General features: G+C 49.4%; 5 protein-coding genes across 5 annotated transcripts; 3 read left to right on the top strand and 2 right to left on the bottom strand.

The window, feature by feature from the left end:
* Nucleotides 1-1,202: 1,202 nt before the first annotated feature.
* Nucleotides 1,203-2,614, bottom strand: BO79DRAFT_221255 (cellulase family protein; the record flags this gene model as incomplete). Its single annotated transcript, XM_025683513.1, has 4 exons — nt 1,203-1,291; nt 1,358-1,925; nt 1,983-2,156; nt 2,207-2,614. The coding sequence occupies 4 exons, from the start codon at nt 2,612-2,614 to the stop codon at nt 1,203-1,205; spliced, it is 1,239 nt and encodes a 412-aa protein (XP_025535709.1).
* A 2,161-nt stretch (nt 2,615-4,775) lies between these two features.
* BO79DRAFT_157178 (FAD-binding oxidoreductase) lies at nt 4,776-6,352 on the top strand (the record flags this gene model as incomplete). The annotated part of the gene is made up of 4 exons (XM_025678852.1): nt 4,776-4,958; nt 5,017-5,227; nt 5,300-6,053; nt 6,109-6,352. The coding sequence occupies 4 exons, from the start codon at nt 4,776-4,778 to the stop codon at nt 6,350-6,352; spliced, it is 1,392 nt and encodes a 463-aa protein (XP_025535708.1).
* An 891-nt stretch (nt 6,353-7,243) lies between these two features.
* BO79DRAFT_290204 (S53 family peptidase) lies at nt 7,244-9,880 on the top strand. Its single transcript, XM_025688865.1, has 8 exons — nt 7,244-7,486; nt 7,581-7,844; nt 7,894-8,355; nt 8,405-8,522; nt 8,570-8,660; nt 8,716-9,347; nt 9,414-9,556; nt 9,612-9,880. Exons 1-8 carry the CDS (start codon nt 7,275-7,277, stop codon nt 9,682-9,684), a joined length of 1,995 nt encoding a protein of 664 aa, XP_025535707.1. The 5' UTR covers nt 7,244-7,274; the 3' UTR covers nt 9,685-9,880.
* A 129-nt stretch (nt 9,881-10,009) lies between these two features.
* BO79DRAFT_157363 (CFEM domain-containing protein) lies at nt 10,010-11,616 on the bottom strand (the record flags this gene model as incomplete). The annotated part of the gene is made up of 7 exons (XM_025678861.1): nt 10,010-10,314; nt 10,375-10,442; nt 10,497-10,956; nt 11,009-11,045; nt 11,096-11,280; nt 11,340-11,469; nt 11,521-11,616. 7 exons carry the CDS (start codon nt 11,614-11,616, stop codon nt 10,010-10,012), a joined length of 1,281 nt encoding a protein of 426 aa, XP_025535706.1.
* Nucleotides 11,617-13,569: 1,953 nt separating this feature from the next.
* BO79DRAFT_240211 (uncharacterized protein) lies at nt 13,570-15,348 on the top strand (the record flags this gene model as incomplete). Its single annotated transcript, XM_025684995.1, has 2 exons — nt 13,570-13,574; nt 14,308-15,348. The coding sequence occupies 2 exons, from the start codon at nt 13,570-13,572 to the stop codon at nt 15,140-15,142; spliced, it is 840 nt and encodes a 279-aa protein (XP_025535705.1). The 3' UTR covers nt 15,143-15,348.
* Nucleotides 15,349-16,066: the final 718 nt, after the last annotated feature.

The raw sequence follows: 16,066 nt of genomic DNA, 5'->3' as shown, positions 1-16,066 counted from the left end.
CATATGGCAATGTTTATCGATATGAATATTCAGTTCTAGCGAAGTCGGTTTGGTTCTTAAGTTATACGATGTCAGAGGTACCTAATATTAGGCCTTATAATATATGTAACAGTGCAGTACCTTGCGAATCTGGTATATAAGACAAGCTGATGGCCTCTCCACCTCTATTCAACCTTTGCTTCTGTTCCTCCCAAACACTTGCTTTTGCGCGCCTCTTCTACCTCTATTTTAATATTAATTCCTGTTTCTTTCGAATACTTGTTTTTAGAAGCCTCTTTTATGTTTTCTTCAAATCTTTACTTTTACTTTTTTGAATACTTGCTTTTATGAAGCCCTTCTATTCTACCTGTCTTCTCAAGAGATCCAAAAAATCAACGGAGATAGAAACGAAACCCTGTGTAGGATAATTCAAATAACTGAAAACGGAATTATAGCGATTCTGCCGCTCGTGTTACCAAATGCGTTAATCCCGTCTTTAACCGTCCAGGAGCTAGGTTGATGATTGGGAGGAAGCCACAGCTCTCTTTGACCTTGAATAGTGACCCATCGATGTGCTCCCAGAGATACCACTATCCTTTTGTCAAAAGAACCTATGTGGGTAGTCAATAGCGGCAGGTGCTCAGAAAACTCAATGTTAGTGACAAAACCATCAGTTCTCAAGACATGCTTGAGAGTGGCGCCACAGGCACTCCACAGCTTGATAGTTTTATCAATGAAGCCTGATGCCAGAAGCTGGCCATGACCTGAGAAGGCGTCTTACCGAACCCAGCCAGGATGACCCTCCAGTGTAAGATTTGAGAGTGCCTGTAGCAGTATCCCACACAATGCAATAGTTCCCGTGGTGAAGTCATACAGGTCGGGACTGCCTTTGATGATATGGTCCACATATCTGGTGTTGACTTCAGTAAGACCCATAGAGTATAATCAATTCTCGGAATACAGTGCCTTTGCAGTCTAAATATTAGCTATAATTAAAATCTAGAGAATCAATAAAGAGGGTAGTTGAAAGGCCACCCCGGCTGTCCTAGTATTAGGGTAATCCGAACATACATACCTACATACATACTACATAAGAAATACTGATTGTGTAGAGTGAATGGGAATTGAGTAGATTGCTATTGCTGGACTCTCGCAGGACCAATTTCAAAGCCCTTCGTTACATGGACACCGTTATACCGACGAGATCAGTTAGTATCCCAAGCCTATCCCAGACTCGCGTTGACCATAGGAATGATGCCATTATCAATTGCCTCGGTTGATCGCCAACCAGACCACGTATGATCTAGAAGACCTGGTGATGATAGTTAGTCACCTAACGCGGACTGCTGACAGCAAGGATAAGAAACGGTAAACTTACCCCATGTCTCATCATAATCCTGTATTCCCTGGCGGATATAATAACTGCCCGAAAGCACCCAAATCATCCACCCGGCATGAACACTAGGTAGCCATTCCCTCAGGCATGAGGCATATACACCCGTATAGGTGGAATCATCTTGCTCGTACCCGAACTCTGTCATCACGACCGGAAGCACATTTACGATGCTCGAGTCGTCCGTCTCTAGGGCATCGAAGCCATCGCTCAACAAGCTAGATGAGAGACTACTGCAGCTTGTAGCAGATGAGTCATAGTTGTGAAGCTCTAGTACAATTTTATCTTCAAAGTCGAAACCGCTCTTCTTGAAGACGGTGCCATCGCCTAGGTCTGAGGCCGTCGGTATCGGTGAGAGTGTGACATCGTAATTGAGACCTGAGAAGAAGAGGAGTAGGTCTGAGTTGACGGAGTGAACTTGGTTCGCGTTCTCGACCATGTTGCTGTACCATGTTTCCCAGTTGTAGGTGTCGTCTGCAAGTGTCGTGTTGTCGTCAGGGCTGCGAAGTTCGTTGCGCATGCCAATGCTTTTTACGGCGGGGAGGGATTTGACCTGTATCGTATTTGCGTTAGGCATGAGGGCTGAAGATGGGAAGGGTATGTAGCTTACGTGCTCGGCCATATACTTCCAACCTCTGTGCCAGTTGCTTACGTTGAAGTAAGTATCTCCGAACCAGGCGTTTCCATCAGTAGTCGAGCAGCACCAACTTGCTTTGGAGACATGGTTGTCTAGATGCACGTAGATACCTTGGTTGTAGCATTCTTCGGCTACTGCGTCGTATACCTAGACACTTTTAATATCGAATGTAATGAGTTCTGAGGGATACGGCTTACCTCCAGTCGTGTAGTATTTCCCCCAAACTGTGGGTTGTTACTGACGATATCGTCGTAGATCTTGGTTCCGTTTGTTTCGCCCAGAGCGTTGATCAAGGACGTTTTGATCGGTACGTCCGCTCCGGTCTCGTAGATGTCATCGATCATTTCGATAGCAAAAGTAAGGCGAATGACATTCATGCCTAGGTCCTTGATCTTGCCGACGATGTACTCGATGGATTGATACTGCAGCCCTTCAGGCAACATGGCCACCTCAGCACCGGGCCAGTTGACCCCCGCATAGGTGACATTGTTCCCGTCGGTGTCGACAATCCATCGACCCGAGGTAGATAGAGGAGAAGAAGAAATTGAGGCGACGAGGCCTGGTGCTGCGAGGCAGAGCAATCTCAAGCTGTTGCCAAGATGCATTGTACTAGGTGCTGCTTGAAGTTAGCTCGATTTGTCCCCTCGGGGTGTTCTGCAAGGACCTTTTATATAAACGCTTTACATGCGACTTCCCGGAATTCTGCATAGTGAATGCACATCCCCGAAGCCCCTGATGATGACCGCATGATCAAAGCCAGTTCCTGAGGATGTCGCCAATAAGAACGGTAGCGCAAAGCCTTTTCCGGACCGGTTGTCTGCAATTCGCGGACATGTCCGTGGATAAGCCTTGATTGACAAGTTCTTCAGGCGGGGAAATGCAAGACAAACATGTGTCGGTCTACGCAACACGCTTTGCAATATAACCGACTGGGGAGGAGTGCCTGAGCGATATTTGCGGGGAGAAATTATCCGCCTATGGATCTTAGAGTTTCTCCTGTCTTGGATTACTTCAGCATAAACTGCTGATCACAACGATCTTGTACGCTCTAGTAGCTACTTACTGGCTAAATCCGTTTGCCTCCGAGACTATCTTGTTAACCGAAGACAGTGCACACAATATTCTATGACTGCTGGCCGGCTAACTACTCACCCGACAACAGATATTAATTCATTGATAGGGTGATTGGTAAAGAAAATAGAAGAATCAGGTCACTGCAGAGTCTTCTCCGAGCGGGGGTTGTATCTGCTGATCTTCTCTTCGTGCAATGACGTGGGCGGTCGTGCTGAAGCTACTTACTAGGGTGCATGCATGCCCCGCCCTGGCGGGTAAGCCATTAGAGGAAATTAACCGATGGAGCTGGCCATTGCTGCAGTAGGGTGGACGTTTTGAAGCTGCAGGGATCTTGCGAGGAAAGGGTTAAGGCATAGCATGGGCTCTTCGCATTTCCATGTTCATTCTGCTCGATAATAGTTCATTTTGTGCTCACCTGACTGCCTTCTTATAACCTCAGCAATAAAGGAAGGTGAAATGGAGATTCAATGATTTTGCAGATCTGCAGAGAGACTGAACATATTGCCCTTTTTATTTATATCATAGTCACGAGCGACTGGATAATAAATGAAAAATTCGAGCTGGGTAAGAACATCATCGCATGTACTACTGAGTAAACGGTAGGTTGGGTAAAGGCCAGAAACTGGGGCTTGACACTGAAAATAACTTCTCTCAATGATGGACAGGCCCAATAACCTTATTACATCCAGATTTAATATGGTGATTGATTAAGTAGTAACCTAGATCAGAAGATGACTTGAGATGTCCTCAGTACATACCTGCTCCCTGTTGTAAGGTGAGTGAGTATTTCAAAGGCTCACTCCCTGAGACCTCACGGATTTTCGTCTTGATGGAAGTTCATGTGCGCCTCAGGAAATCTTTCGCCCTGAATTAAAATTACAACGTCAAACTTATAGATGCATATATTTATTCGAAGAAACATGAGGGATGAGAGAAAGAAAGTAGAAGCGCAAGGCATCCATAAGGCATCAAACAGGCCGAATCGGGCCATCCCACCCATTCCTGCCCCCAAACCGGCATCCCATCGACTCGCTCCTTTTTAATTAATCTTCTCCTATTATCCATCTACTTCACTAGCATCCGAGTATATGTAATTATCACGATTGTCATAGCTTAGCTACAGGTACCTGCGCGGGTGTCTCTTTCACCCTTCTGAAACTTCTTCTCTCCGTCTGACACCCCGCGTCCAAAGCCAGTCTTGGTGGGGGACCGGTTAGTGTCAGCCGAGAACCTGCAGTTGCTGACAGCATGATATCTCACTCCCCTGGTCGTACCTGCACAATTGAAATCTAATCTAATCGATAATAGATGCTGCGTCTAGTCTAGATCGTGGCATGGTTGTCATTGGACTCGTGTTCGGACCTCAATATGGGTTGCCTTATGACGTCCCTGTGACCGAGATCGACAACCCTTGCTACAATACAACCCCACAATATCAGTCTAAACGCTATGTTCTTTGTCGACTTGACGTAGAAACGCTGGAAAGAGGCGCCATGAGTGATGGATATTCTGTCACTTCTCAGTAAGCTTACGGCTTAGCAAGGCAAGCTGACGTGGGTCTTGGCCCCCAAGCTTACCAAGCTGCTGGAGGGGTCTGCCTACATCTACATCCATGTCGACCCTCGTACCCCTCCATCGAATGAACTACCACTTATCAACTTATCTTGGAGGTTGTGCAGCCACCGCATGACCATGTCCGACCACGTCCTGTCTCAAATTCCAGTTCTCCAAGGCGCCGTGGCCGCCGACTGTGAGATTTTGCACGACCCGAATGATGCACGGTTTCAGCAACGCTTAGCTCGATGGACTGATATCGACCGGAAAGTTCCGGCTGCCATTGTTCTTCCTCGCACAGAGGATGACTGTTTGAAGACGGTAAGATGAGCCTTGCAAGTACACGGACGTTGATATCAGCCATTAACACTGGGCATAGGTGCAATGGGCTCTCAAGTCAAACATTCCATTCGTGCCGAAAAGCGGCGGTCATAGTCCCTGGTCAACCATTGGATCAGAGGGAATCATTATTGATCTCAGTTTGTATTCTGAAGTTCGTGTCGATGCGGGTGCGCAAACAGCAACCGTGATTGGCGGTGTTTTGGCCAAGGAAGTGTCTGTGCGTCTAGCAGAAGCGGGTTTTTTCACAGGTATAAATGAACCTCTATTATTGCTCGCTCCGACATATTTGACGTCTATCCTAACACGGTCAATTCACACAGCACTTGGGAATGGCAACAGCGTTGGTGCCATCCCGTACCTGCTTGGTGGCGGGGGCTCGATCACCAATTCCATCACCGGCTTCGGATCGGATCAGATTTTGGCGGCGCATGTAATCACAGCAAAGGGAGAGCTGATCGAAGTTACAGAGGGGACGCACCCGGATCTGCTTTGGGCATTGAAAGGAGCTGGTCAATTCTTCGGCCTGGTCACTCAGCTCACGGTACGTGCGCACCCCTTGTCGCTACTGCGGAAACGACAGGGCTTGATATGGGTGGGGGCCTTTATCTTTCCACTTGATCGGGCGGTGGAGGTGGCTCGAGTCATGAAGCAAATCATGAATGATCCCCAACACGCGACGGCGGGCCTCATGATGATCATTGCCCCGCCTCCCGCGCGCGTTCCATCCCTGGTGATTTCCGCCCGTTATACCGGCGATGAGGCCCCGGAAGTGCCGTTCAAAGCTTTGTATGACCTTCAGCCAACCGCTACAATGGGCAGAGATCTACCTATCCAGAACGTCAATGATGAGCGAGAAGCGCTATGCGCCAAAGGTGACTTCAAGAGGTTCGGTATCGTAGGGTTGCATGAATTTCGTATTGACGGATTCATGCAGGCCATCGAAGTCTGGAAGAAATTGACCCATGAGTGTCCTGATGCCATAAATTCAGCCTTCAACTTACAGTGGGACTCGCGACCGGTTAAGGCACCCGAGAAGGAGTCGGCCATGTCGTCGCATGATATCCGCTACTGGCAGTAGGTTTTCTTGGCTCCTTTTGTAATTGCGATGCTAATTGTGAGCGTATTCAAGGGTCAACATTATCTGGCATACAGATGAGAAGAACAGACGCAAGGTCGACGAATACAACGATGAGTGCGTTGCTCTGATGCGGGGCCCGGACGAAACACGGTACATCGACTTCCAGAATGCGACTCGGACGGGACCTATCCAGCGACGGTATCGGGGAGAGGCTCGGCTGAAAAGGCTTCGACAGCTCAAGAGAGAATGGGATCCTCAGGGTGTGTTTACCAGGCAACTGCTGGATATTGATTAAGTGCAAACGATACAATGAATTAGACTGGTGATAAAGACGGGCCGTTGTGTCTAGCATCGAGGCTTCATGAGACTCAGTGAGAATTACACTGCACTGGGGTTTACCCTCCAGGTTTTTTCATTCGTCGGCGTAGCCGTGGGCGACACAAGAATGAGAGATATTGCATGTCTCAGACACGCATACTGTCGGTCTCGCGTGTCTCGTAGCCACGGCCGTTTTATCCGCGGCGACCCGCGTATCCGCTAGGCATCTAACAAGTTCAACAAGCGATGTTGGAAAGACCTCAGCAATGTGTTAGATTAGCCTTTCAGACAACAAAAGTCTCGCCAGCCCCGTCAGAAAGGTGAGCTATTAGGACCACAAAGAATAAGAAACAGAAATCAGCTGGCCGGCGGAAGCGCGGTGGTATCCGGCGAAGGCTTATCACGGCAGCTCAGTCGGTTCTCCGATGCTCCCCCGGTGGCCCTAATTTGGCACCGACGAATAGCTGTCATCCTCGCCCGACTAGTGCCCGATAACACCAGGACTAACCGACGCGACGGCATTAGTTCTTCGATAGCGTGGGAAGACCATAGAGAGACGCGGGCGATAAGCTGCAGAGGAGCTTTCCGTGGGCTGACCAGTGCCTATCAGCAACTGGAGACGCGGTGGACACCCCCGCAATCGCAAGACCGCCTCGACACCGTCCATCCAGGCACCATCGCAACGGCAAACCTGCCTCTCCTCCAATCAAACCATGGACGATATATTGCTAGCGGCGGTGAGAACAGCAGGTCGGATGTCGCAATTAATTCTCGCATCGTCCCTCACTGCAAGGGGCCCACTCCCGGAGCTCTGCGGCGTTGTTATTTAAATCTGCCGTCGCGACCTGTCGGCCATCAGCCATTGTGTCGGGTTACAATTGCGCACAATCAATCTCAGCATGTTGGTCCGTCAGCTTGCCCTGGCTTTGGCCATTGCGGTCTTGTCCGATGCCATTCCGACGTCCATCAAGCATGTTCTGCACGAGAAACGTCACAAGCCCGCATCCGATTGGGTGAAGGGTGCGCGCGTTGAGAGCGATGCGGTCCTGCCTGTGCGCATTGGCCTTGCCCAGAACAACTTGGACAAGGGTTACGATTTTCTGATGGAAGTGTGAGTCTCGACTGACATTCCATTCTGTCATTGTGGTCTTGAAATCGATGAAGAATTGTGAAGAATGAAGCTTACTTTTATAATTGTTGCACAGCTCGGACCCCAAGTCTTCCAAGTACGGTCAGTACTGGTCGGCAGACGAGGTGCACGACATCTTTCAGCCATCCGAAGAGGCTGTCGAGGCTGTGAGAGAATGGCTCGTCGCCTCTGGTATTCATCCGTCACGGGTGGTGCACTCCGACAACAAGGGCTGGCTCGCCTTTGACGCCTACGCCCATGAAGCCGAGAGGCTATTCATGACGGAATTTCACGAGCACGAGAGTGACCGAAGTGCTAAGATCAGAGTCGGATGCGACCAGTAACTAAATTCCTTGCCACTGTTCAAGCAATTGTTAATTAGGATCTAGATACCACGTCCCCGAACACATCCAGAAACACATCGACTACGTCACCCCTGGAGTGAAGCTCACCCAAGTCGTGAAGAGGACCAAGAAAGTCAAGCGTGCCTCCCAACTAGCTCACTCCTCCAAGGCCAAGTCTGCTGCTCAAGGCTCGCAGACAATTCCTAGCAAGGCCAAGTTCCTGCCTGAAGACCTCCGCGGCTGTGGTTACAACATTACCCCTTCATGCATCAAGGCCTTATACCAGATCCCCGACGCTAAGACAGCGACCCCGAACAACAGCCTCGGTCTGTACGAGCAGGGTGACTACTTTGCCAAGTCTGACCTCGACCTCTTCTACAAGGAGTATGCGCCTTGGGTTCCCCAGGGTACCTATCCCATTCCGGCCCTGATCGATGGCGCCAATTACTCGGTGCCTTCATGGAGTTCCTTGAACACAGGTGAATCCGACATTGATATTGACATGGCGTGAGTTAGTCCCACATTATACTATCAGTCCAATACTGATGTAGTGAAGCTACTCCCTCCTCTATCCCCAGCAAGTTACCCTCTACCAGGTTGATGACCAGCTCTACGAACCGGTCGAGGTCGACACAACCAACCTGTTCAACACCTTCCTCGACGCTCTCGACGGTGTAAGTCCATGCCTCATCTCAAGCCTTTACACCGCTGACAAATCCAGTCCTACTGCACCTACAGCGCCTACGGCGAGACCGGCGATGACCCGTCGATCGACCCCGTATACCCCGACCCCCGCCCCGGCGGCTACAAAGGTACCATCCTACACCACCTTTTCCCCCAAACAAAACCCACCCTAACCCACGACAGGAAAACTCCAATGCGGCGTCTACAAGCCCACGAACGTAATCAGCGCCTCCTACGGCCAATCCGAAGCCGACCTCCCCATCAGCTACACCAAGCGGCAATGCAACGAGTTCATGAAACTCGGTCTACAGGGCCACTCCATCCTCTTCGCGTCGGGCGACTACGGCGTCGCATCTTTCGCCGGCGACGGCGACGAGAACGGCTGTCTCGGCCCAGAGGGCAAGATCTTCAACCCCCAGTACCCCTCCAACTGTCCCTACGTTACCTCCGTCGGCGGCACCATGCTGTACGGCTACCAGACCGTCAACGACAGCGAGAGCGTTATGCACGTCAACCTCGGCGGGACCGCAAGTAACTTCAGCACCTCCGGTGGATTTTCGAACTACTTCCCCCAGCCCGCGTATCAGTATGCTGCTGTGGAGCAGTACTTCCAGACTGCAAATTTGTCGTACCCTTACTATTCGGAGTTTGAGGTCGATGTTAACACGACCAAGGGCCTCTATAATCGTCTTGGTCGCGCTTATCCGGATGTTTCGGCCAATGGAGCCCATTTCAGAGCTTATATGGATGGGTACGATTATCATTGGTATGGGTCGAGTTTGGCGTCGCCTTTGTTTGCGTCGGTTCTTACTTTGGTACGTTTACTATTTTTATTGGTTGGGGGTTAATCTGGGGATGATGATGCTGACAACTGTTTGCAGCTTAACGAGGAACGCTTCGCCATCGGCAAGGGGCCCATCGGATTTGTGAACCCCGTGCTTTATGCCTATCCGCAGGTGCTGAATGATATCACTAATGGTACTAATGCTGGATGTGGAACGTATGGGTTTAGTGCTATTCAGGGGTAAGTGCTGGGTATTTGATTGTGGTAAAATTAGTGTGCTAATTGATGACTACAGATGGGATCCCGCTAGTGGTTTGGGTACGCCCAATTACCCCTTGATGAAGGAGCTGTTCCTCTCTCTGCCTTAGGCTCCACGGTGATTTTCTGGATAATAGGTGCTCAAGGGGTGTATATATGTCTGATGTGGAAATAGTTACGAGGCTAGGATAATGTGTAGACGAGTATGAATGGTTATTTATCCCACTGGTCACTATTTTTAGGATACTCATGTTCTGTGTCTATGTTGAACTACAGAAAAGCGGTCAAGAAATTTGTTAAAAGTTGACTATTCGCTGTCTATTTATAGTCTCATGTATAAACATTATCAAAAAGCCTAGCCCAGGGATATCAAAAAACATAGGAAAAACACTAAAATGATACTCTATAACCACCCAAGAAATATTTATGAATGTATTAAAACCGCTCGTACCTCCCATCCATCTCGACCAAATGCACCGCACTGGTCGAATCCCGCTCCGACCGTGTCGTGTAATCGACGGAGATATTGACTGACTTGGAGATCTTGCTGTTCGTTACCCCCGAGGAGGCACCCCCGTTGTGATAGAGTGAGTTGGTTCGGTCGTAGGTCCGTCGCTGTGTGCTGCCGGGAAGACCTGGAACGTAGTGGTTTATGAAAGCGCGGGCGGCGGGTAGACAGGTCGTCATGATCGCGATTTGGGATTCGATGACGGACCAGTGGATGAGGGGTTGGAGACCAGCTGTATAGAATTGAGTTAGTGGAGTGGGGTGGGGGATGATTGAGAGTTGAGAGGCCGTACCGGTCAAGTTGGTAGTCCAACGGTTTTCCCAGAATACGACCACACGGATGATGGCGATGATGGTTAGGCTTAGAGTCTTATTAGTAAGACGAAAACGCAGTGCATGAATAGGTTGTGCTTACATGAGACCCATCATGAACATCAGTGCCACAGTGATCTTCTTCATCCATGGCAGCTGCAGCTTGCTCACTTCGTAGATCGGTAGGAGGACGATGACGACGTCGACGAAAATGTTGACAAGGCAGTGGACTAAAATTGCCGCGATGAAATTGATGCATGTGCCGACCCCTTCATATTCCCCGGTCCAAGAGTCCCAGTCCAGATGGACTGGCATGCATCGAAGCAAATCCACGAGGGCGAACGTGATACCGATGGCGGCGTTAATGCCGATGAGGATGTATGCGCATATGCGGAAAACACGGGACTGGAAGATTCGCAGCAGGAAGAGTAGGACGGATATCTTGCAGAGCGAGATTTGAATCTTGTACATCATCGCCAATCCTTCGAAATATTGGAAGACTAATGTGACGTGGTGGAAGGGTAAGATATCCCAGGTGTTCATTCCGAATCCATATTTGATCACTGTTTTGTTAGATCATGCCTCATGCCAGTGTGTGGAAAGATGGTGACTTACTGTATGTATTGACGACAAATAAGCCAACTCCCAGTACCTACTAGCTGTTAGAAGCATAACGGTGCCAGGTACTGCAGGATTGCTTACCCATGCGATCGTGACAGTATAGTCGTCAAGTCCCCAACCACCAGCGAGATTTGCGACCTTCGCCGCTATCCGGATGAAGAAGAATATCGTGGCAAGGATAGCAGGTGCAAGGGTGGAGGGGTCAACGAGAGGGGGCCCCTTCTTGATGGGTTGGTCGCATTCCAATTCATACAAATGCCTCGTGACTGCGGGATGTTAGGCATGTCTGAACGACAGTGTGAGTGGAGTGTAACTGAATGCTCACTATAGTATTCCAGTGCACTGCAGTTAGATAATGCGCAAGTCACTAGCGACGACTTGCTGGCATCTCCGGTGCATACACACGATGCATCGGTTATGGTGCAATTTGGAGATTCTTGGTGCAAGCAAGACACCTGGGGACATGGTCAATGAAAGCGGAACCCCCGGGGCAGAATCCCACTTACCGCACACTCTGGAAATTCCGTGGCATTCGACGACACGGCGAACACAGACACCGTCAATGCTGCCAATATCGTGAATAACAGCTGATGGATCTTCATTGTGATGTGGGATGTAACTCAGAGGAGTAACATCCCAGGACAGAGGCAACAGGCAAACGGGGAAGCCAGTCGGCGAAAAAGGGATTTCTCCCGGTCACCCTTTATAATCAATCTCCCTCGGCATCTACGCCATGTGGATTTCGAAACACCAGTCGATATTCTTCGGGAGCAAGCTTTTTTTTCACACGGGGGCGTGCTTGGCCCGAGTTCCCTTCCCAGTATATGTGTGGTCCAGACTCCCGGTTCGTCCAGCGATTGTTGTGATGGAGAACTCTGAGCGTATCGATTAAATGGACGAGTTGGGTTTGCGTCCCGAAGTGACGCAGCTTGATTTTGTGGATGAACATGCCTTGGACTGGCGGAAGTGTGCGCGATCCATTTTGCATTAGGACCGTGGGTTCAGTGAGACACGGGCGTTTCCACGAGGAGGGGACCAATCCGAGGGGGCATGGCTAGCTGGGCGATCGGATGCAGGACTGCATCCGTCCGGTAGAAACTTAGATTAGGGTGGATCCTACTGCCCGGTCCACTTGAAGCCGGATCTGAGACACCAGTTGGGAATCATCTGCCGATGCCCACCACTCCTCTCCAATCACCTGGCGACGGAGCATTTGGAATGCCGCTTCTCCTGACTCGGAGGAGCCGACGACCCTGTGCGTCTCCCGCGCCCAGCTTCACGCCATGTCGCTTAGAGCCTTGGAGGGACGAAGATGGGGTTCTCATCTCAGCTTGGGGGTATTCTCATGGCTACGGAGGCGAGAAGTCCTGACTCGTTTTGAGTTCTCGGCGCACATCTCGCCTGGCTATAGTTGGTTGCAGTGCAGGCACTAACGTGCAAGTGACTTTGGTGGTGAAACGGAGCCCTATTCATGGGTTGTGGGTGAACTCAAGGAAGGCACGTGGACCGCCTTCCAAGAACTTTCAAGTAAAAGCTCCGAGCCTCGGTCCTAGTCCGTAGAGACGTTGTAATCCCTGGATTTAGGGCACGGAGAGGCGTTGTGCGTGCTAAAAAATGGGGAAATAATATCATTTTAAGCTCAAGTTAGCGCGCCAAGTGGCTCGTCGTTTGAAATTGATGTGTTTTTGAACACCGCTTGCTGTTCTAGGATTAGTGTCAGTCACAATCTTTGCGCTAACCCAGACCGGACTGGTTTCCACGTGGGCTGCCTCACTGCCTGAGGATCTCTCTCCCCATTACTCAGCATCGCAGTGATTGAGTGACGCGGTCATTGATCTATCAGAAACATCATCTCTTCAATGTTTACCCACAAACCTCTCGCTGTTCGGGTTCTCTTCTACGAAATATCTAGCACATCTGCCAAACACCTTGCTTGGCTCAATGACTAGACTTCTCTGATCTCTAGTCTCCGTGCATCTCATACCAGATTAGGTCATATTAAATATGTGTCGATCAACCAAAAATAACTGCGCCGGAGTACTCCGTTAATATATATCTATTCCGCGAAAGTCGGTATAGTCTGCTTACTAGTCGTTTCTCTTCACTGCCACTAGGACTATACTAGAAGGACTTGCAATTTATTTCGTGATACCCCTGAAAGGTGCACGAGCAAGCTCAATTAGGGGGTTCATTCAACTGGTACCAGTCTTGTCATGTCAATAAATCCTCCGTGGCACTATGCACCTACCAGGGAATCTCGATCAGATCTCCTTTGATCTTACGGGATCTCATCGGATCTTGTTTATACAGCTTTACATACATGCATCTAGTCAACTGTTGATTTGATTAATTTGCCTCCTAAATGACAACCGTCCAGCGTCGTCGTCATAGGTGGACCCGCTTTATATGACCGGTGGACGTTGAATTCCCCCGACAATTACCCGCCGTTGCCACTAACAGCAACTAGAACAAGTTTAAATTTTTGTCTTTGACCGGCTGTTCCTCGTTGTCCCTCTGTGAGACGAGCATACTGAAGAGTACCATGGTGCGCAGCCATGTGGCATTCGTTTCCGAGGACCCATATCCTATCGTGTATCCAGATAGAAGCCGGCGTCTGGGAAGCGGGAAGCCCGCCAGCTTATGCTTATTATCATACTGAAATTGCCAGAAGATTAAATTATATTACTTACCCCATAGAATGCTTGGTTCGCGTCTGTTCATATCCCCCTGTGGCTTGAGATTCACGGCTATTGATTTCAATACTCCTTCATTGACCGGGATTTACCATGGTACTGTGTAAATAGGTCCCGGCCAACAAGAGACATAGAATCGGATTCACCATGTCTTTGATGAAAAACTCATGATATATAGGACCCACAAACCTTGTCCTACATCAACAAAGTTTTGATGGTGTTGACCGAGGTATTCACATTAGATCACTATATCCGCTCACTGCATCTACCGAAGACTGGATTCACTTGATGTCGCTCCAAAACACTGTACCGACTATATAATGTCTCTTCCCCCTCTCTGAACCCACTCGACATGATTTCACGGTTCCTGCAGGATGAGCGGATCCTTGCAAGCTGCAAGAAAAAATATATTGACAGTAGTATACTTAGTAACCAATAACTAACCACACCCCGATCGGGCCAGCTTACTAAGTGACTCCTTATCGCTATCGGTCGATCAGCTGATTTTAGCTCCAATTCGAACCAATTCCCTCGCAACTGTCTGACATTCACTCGTCAATGATCGCAATCCAGCAATGCAATATCCACCACTGACATGAGCGACCTGCTAAAGTCTCGCTGGGCTCCCAGCCCAAGCGAGATTCAAGCCCGACCCGCCGTTCCTCCCATCACCACCCCAGCAATTCCCCGGAAAACCACCCCGAAACCCACCACCAAACGCACGCCATCCCCCGTCAAGCAACCCTCTCGTCAATCCTCCCCACGACCCTCCCCCTCGAGGCACCTTTCCCGCTTCATGAAAATCGTCGAGCGACTAAAATGGAAACTCCCATATCTGGCCTACGGCTACCGCCTCGCGACCATCGACCCTGCCAGTAGCGACTTCGACGTCTCCCACGCCGAGATCATGTTCAAGCTCGATTTCCACGAATACTACTCTCTCCTCGAGCGTGCAATTGTCCATCTCCTCAGCGTCTTTGGTGTCTCTGTGTCTTCTGCTTTTCCGCGCAATCACCTCGCCGCGTACGGCTCCGCTCCGCTCTCGACCCACCGATACCATGCGAACGTGTTGGAAGCGCTGCAGGATGAAAACAGTCCCTTGCATACTGTGCTGGGACAGGGCGAGACTCACGAACAATTGCAGAGGGCGAAGGAGTTGCGGAATCGGTGGAAGACGGCCGATTTGACCAAGGAAGAACTGGAGATGGAGGATAAGTGGGCTGCGAGGCGGAAGGGCAAGGCCATGCCGTTGGCGAGCTATGATATCGAGAAGATCCTCTCGGATATCTTCCAGGGCTTTGATGATGCGTATTTGCTTGCGCAGGAGCATGTGGTTGCGTCTGATGGGGCGGATAAGATGGATGGATTGTTGCAGGGAGAGTCGGATGCTGATTGGGACTTCATTGTCGATGCTATGGATTGGGAGGCTGTTTGAGCGGTCTGGGTGGCTGTCTGTTTTTGTTAGCGATGTTTCGGGTTAGAATTGCATGGTCGGAGTTCTGGTTTGGGGGTTATCTGTTCTTCCCTCCGCTGCTTTGATTGTTTACCATGTGCAGTTTTTGTATAGTGGACTGTCGGGGGTATTAGTTGATGGATGTACAGGCTAGATTCATCTTAGGAGCAGACTCGCACTTTATCATTGGCTATCTTGGAATAGGTATCAATATATCCCACCACTTGTACGCTTGCAACATTCCGCTGGTTATTTTCAGTTGTATCTGCGACTACCTGAGAATTACTGCTGCAGTTAGTCTAGTCAAGAATGTATACCGGTACCGCCACCCGATCCGAGTAATATCATAATGTGTATCATTCAGACATTGACTATCAGTGCAATTAGACTCGTGATTAGGCGTAGCAACAGGCTTGTGACTCGTGACAGAATCCCACTGAAACCCAGGCAAAGGACGTGATGCATCATGGAATCCTAATAATGACTCCAAATCGGATTGACAGTCATTACATTGTCATTTGGAGAGGGTACATGTAACTTTAAATCAAGAGGAAGAGGAAGGAAAATAAGAGTACGTCAAATGCCAAAGGAATGGGGGTATGGGAATCCCTGTTGTCAAGGTTGGTCGTAGCATCGTTACAATCAAGCGTTGTGTTCTCCTGCAGTCTCGTTATTGCAGTAGCAGCTGATGAGCTTCACAGATACACTCGTCTAAGTTCATTGATTATGCGTTTCTTTTTTTTTTTTTTTTTTTTTTTTTTTTTGGCCCAAACAGTCCATATTCGGTCTCCAGGTTAGGGCCAAGGACTGTGAGTCTGACTTGCTATCTTTATTTGGCCATATGACGCTTCGTGACAGGCATCGTTATTTTGGATTATTGCACGCTCAAAGTCAAAGACTTTGACG

The sequence above is a fragment of the Aspergillus costaricaensis genome (assembly GCF_003184835.1).
Source record: "Aspergillus costaricaensis CBS 115574 unplaced genomic scaffold BO79scaffold_36, whole genome shotgun sequence".
Classification (NCBI taxonomy): Eukaryota; Fungi; Ascomycota; class Eurotiomycetes; order Eurotiales; family Aspergillaceae; genus Aspergillus; species Aspergillus costaricensis.
Note: the sequence above shows the minus strand (reverse complement) of the source record. Positions and strands in the feature narration are given on the sequence as shown.

Excerpts from the sequence above, each read along its gene's own strand:
- BO79DRAFT_290204 (XM_025688865.1), top strand. The coding sequence starts at position 7,275 with ATGTTGGTCCGTCAGCTTGCCCTGGCTTTGGCCATTGCGGTCTTGTCC. Across the intron at positions 7,845-7,893 it reads ATCAGAGTCGGATGCGACCA|ATACCACGTCCCCGAACACA; the intron begins GTAACTAAATTC and ends ATTAGGATCTAG. Across the intron at positions 9,348-9,413 it reads TTGCGTCGGTTCTTACTTTG|CTTAACGAGGAACGCTTCGC; the intron begins GTACGTTTACTA and ends AACTGTTTGCAG.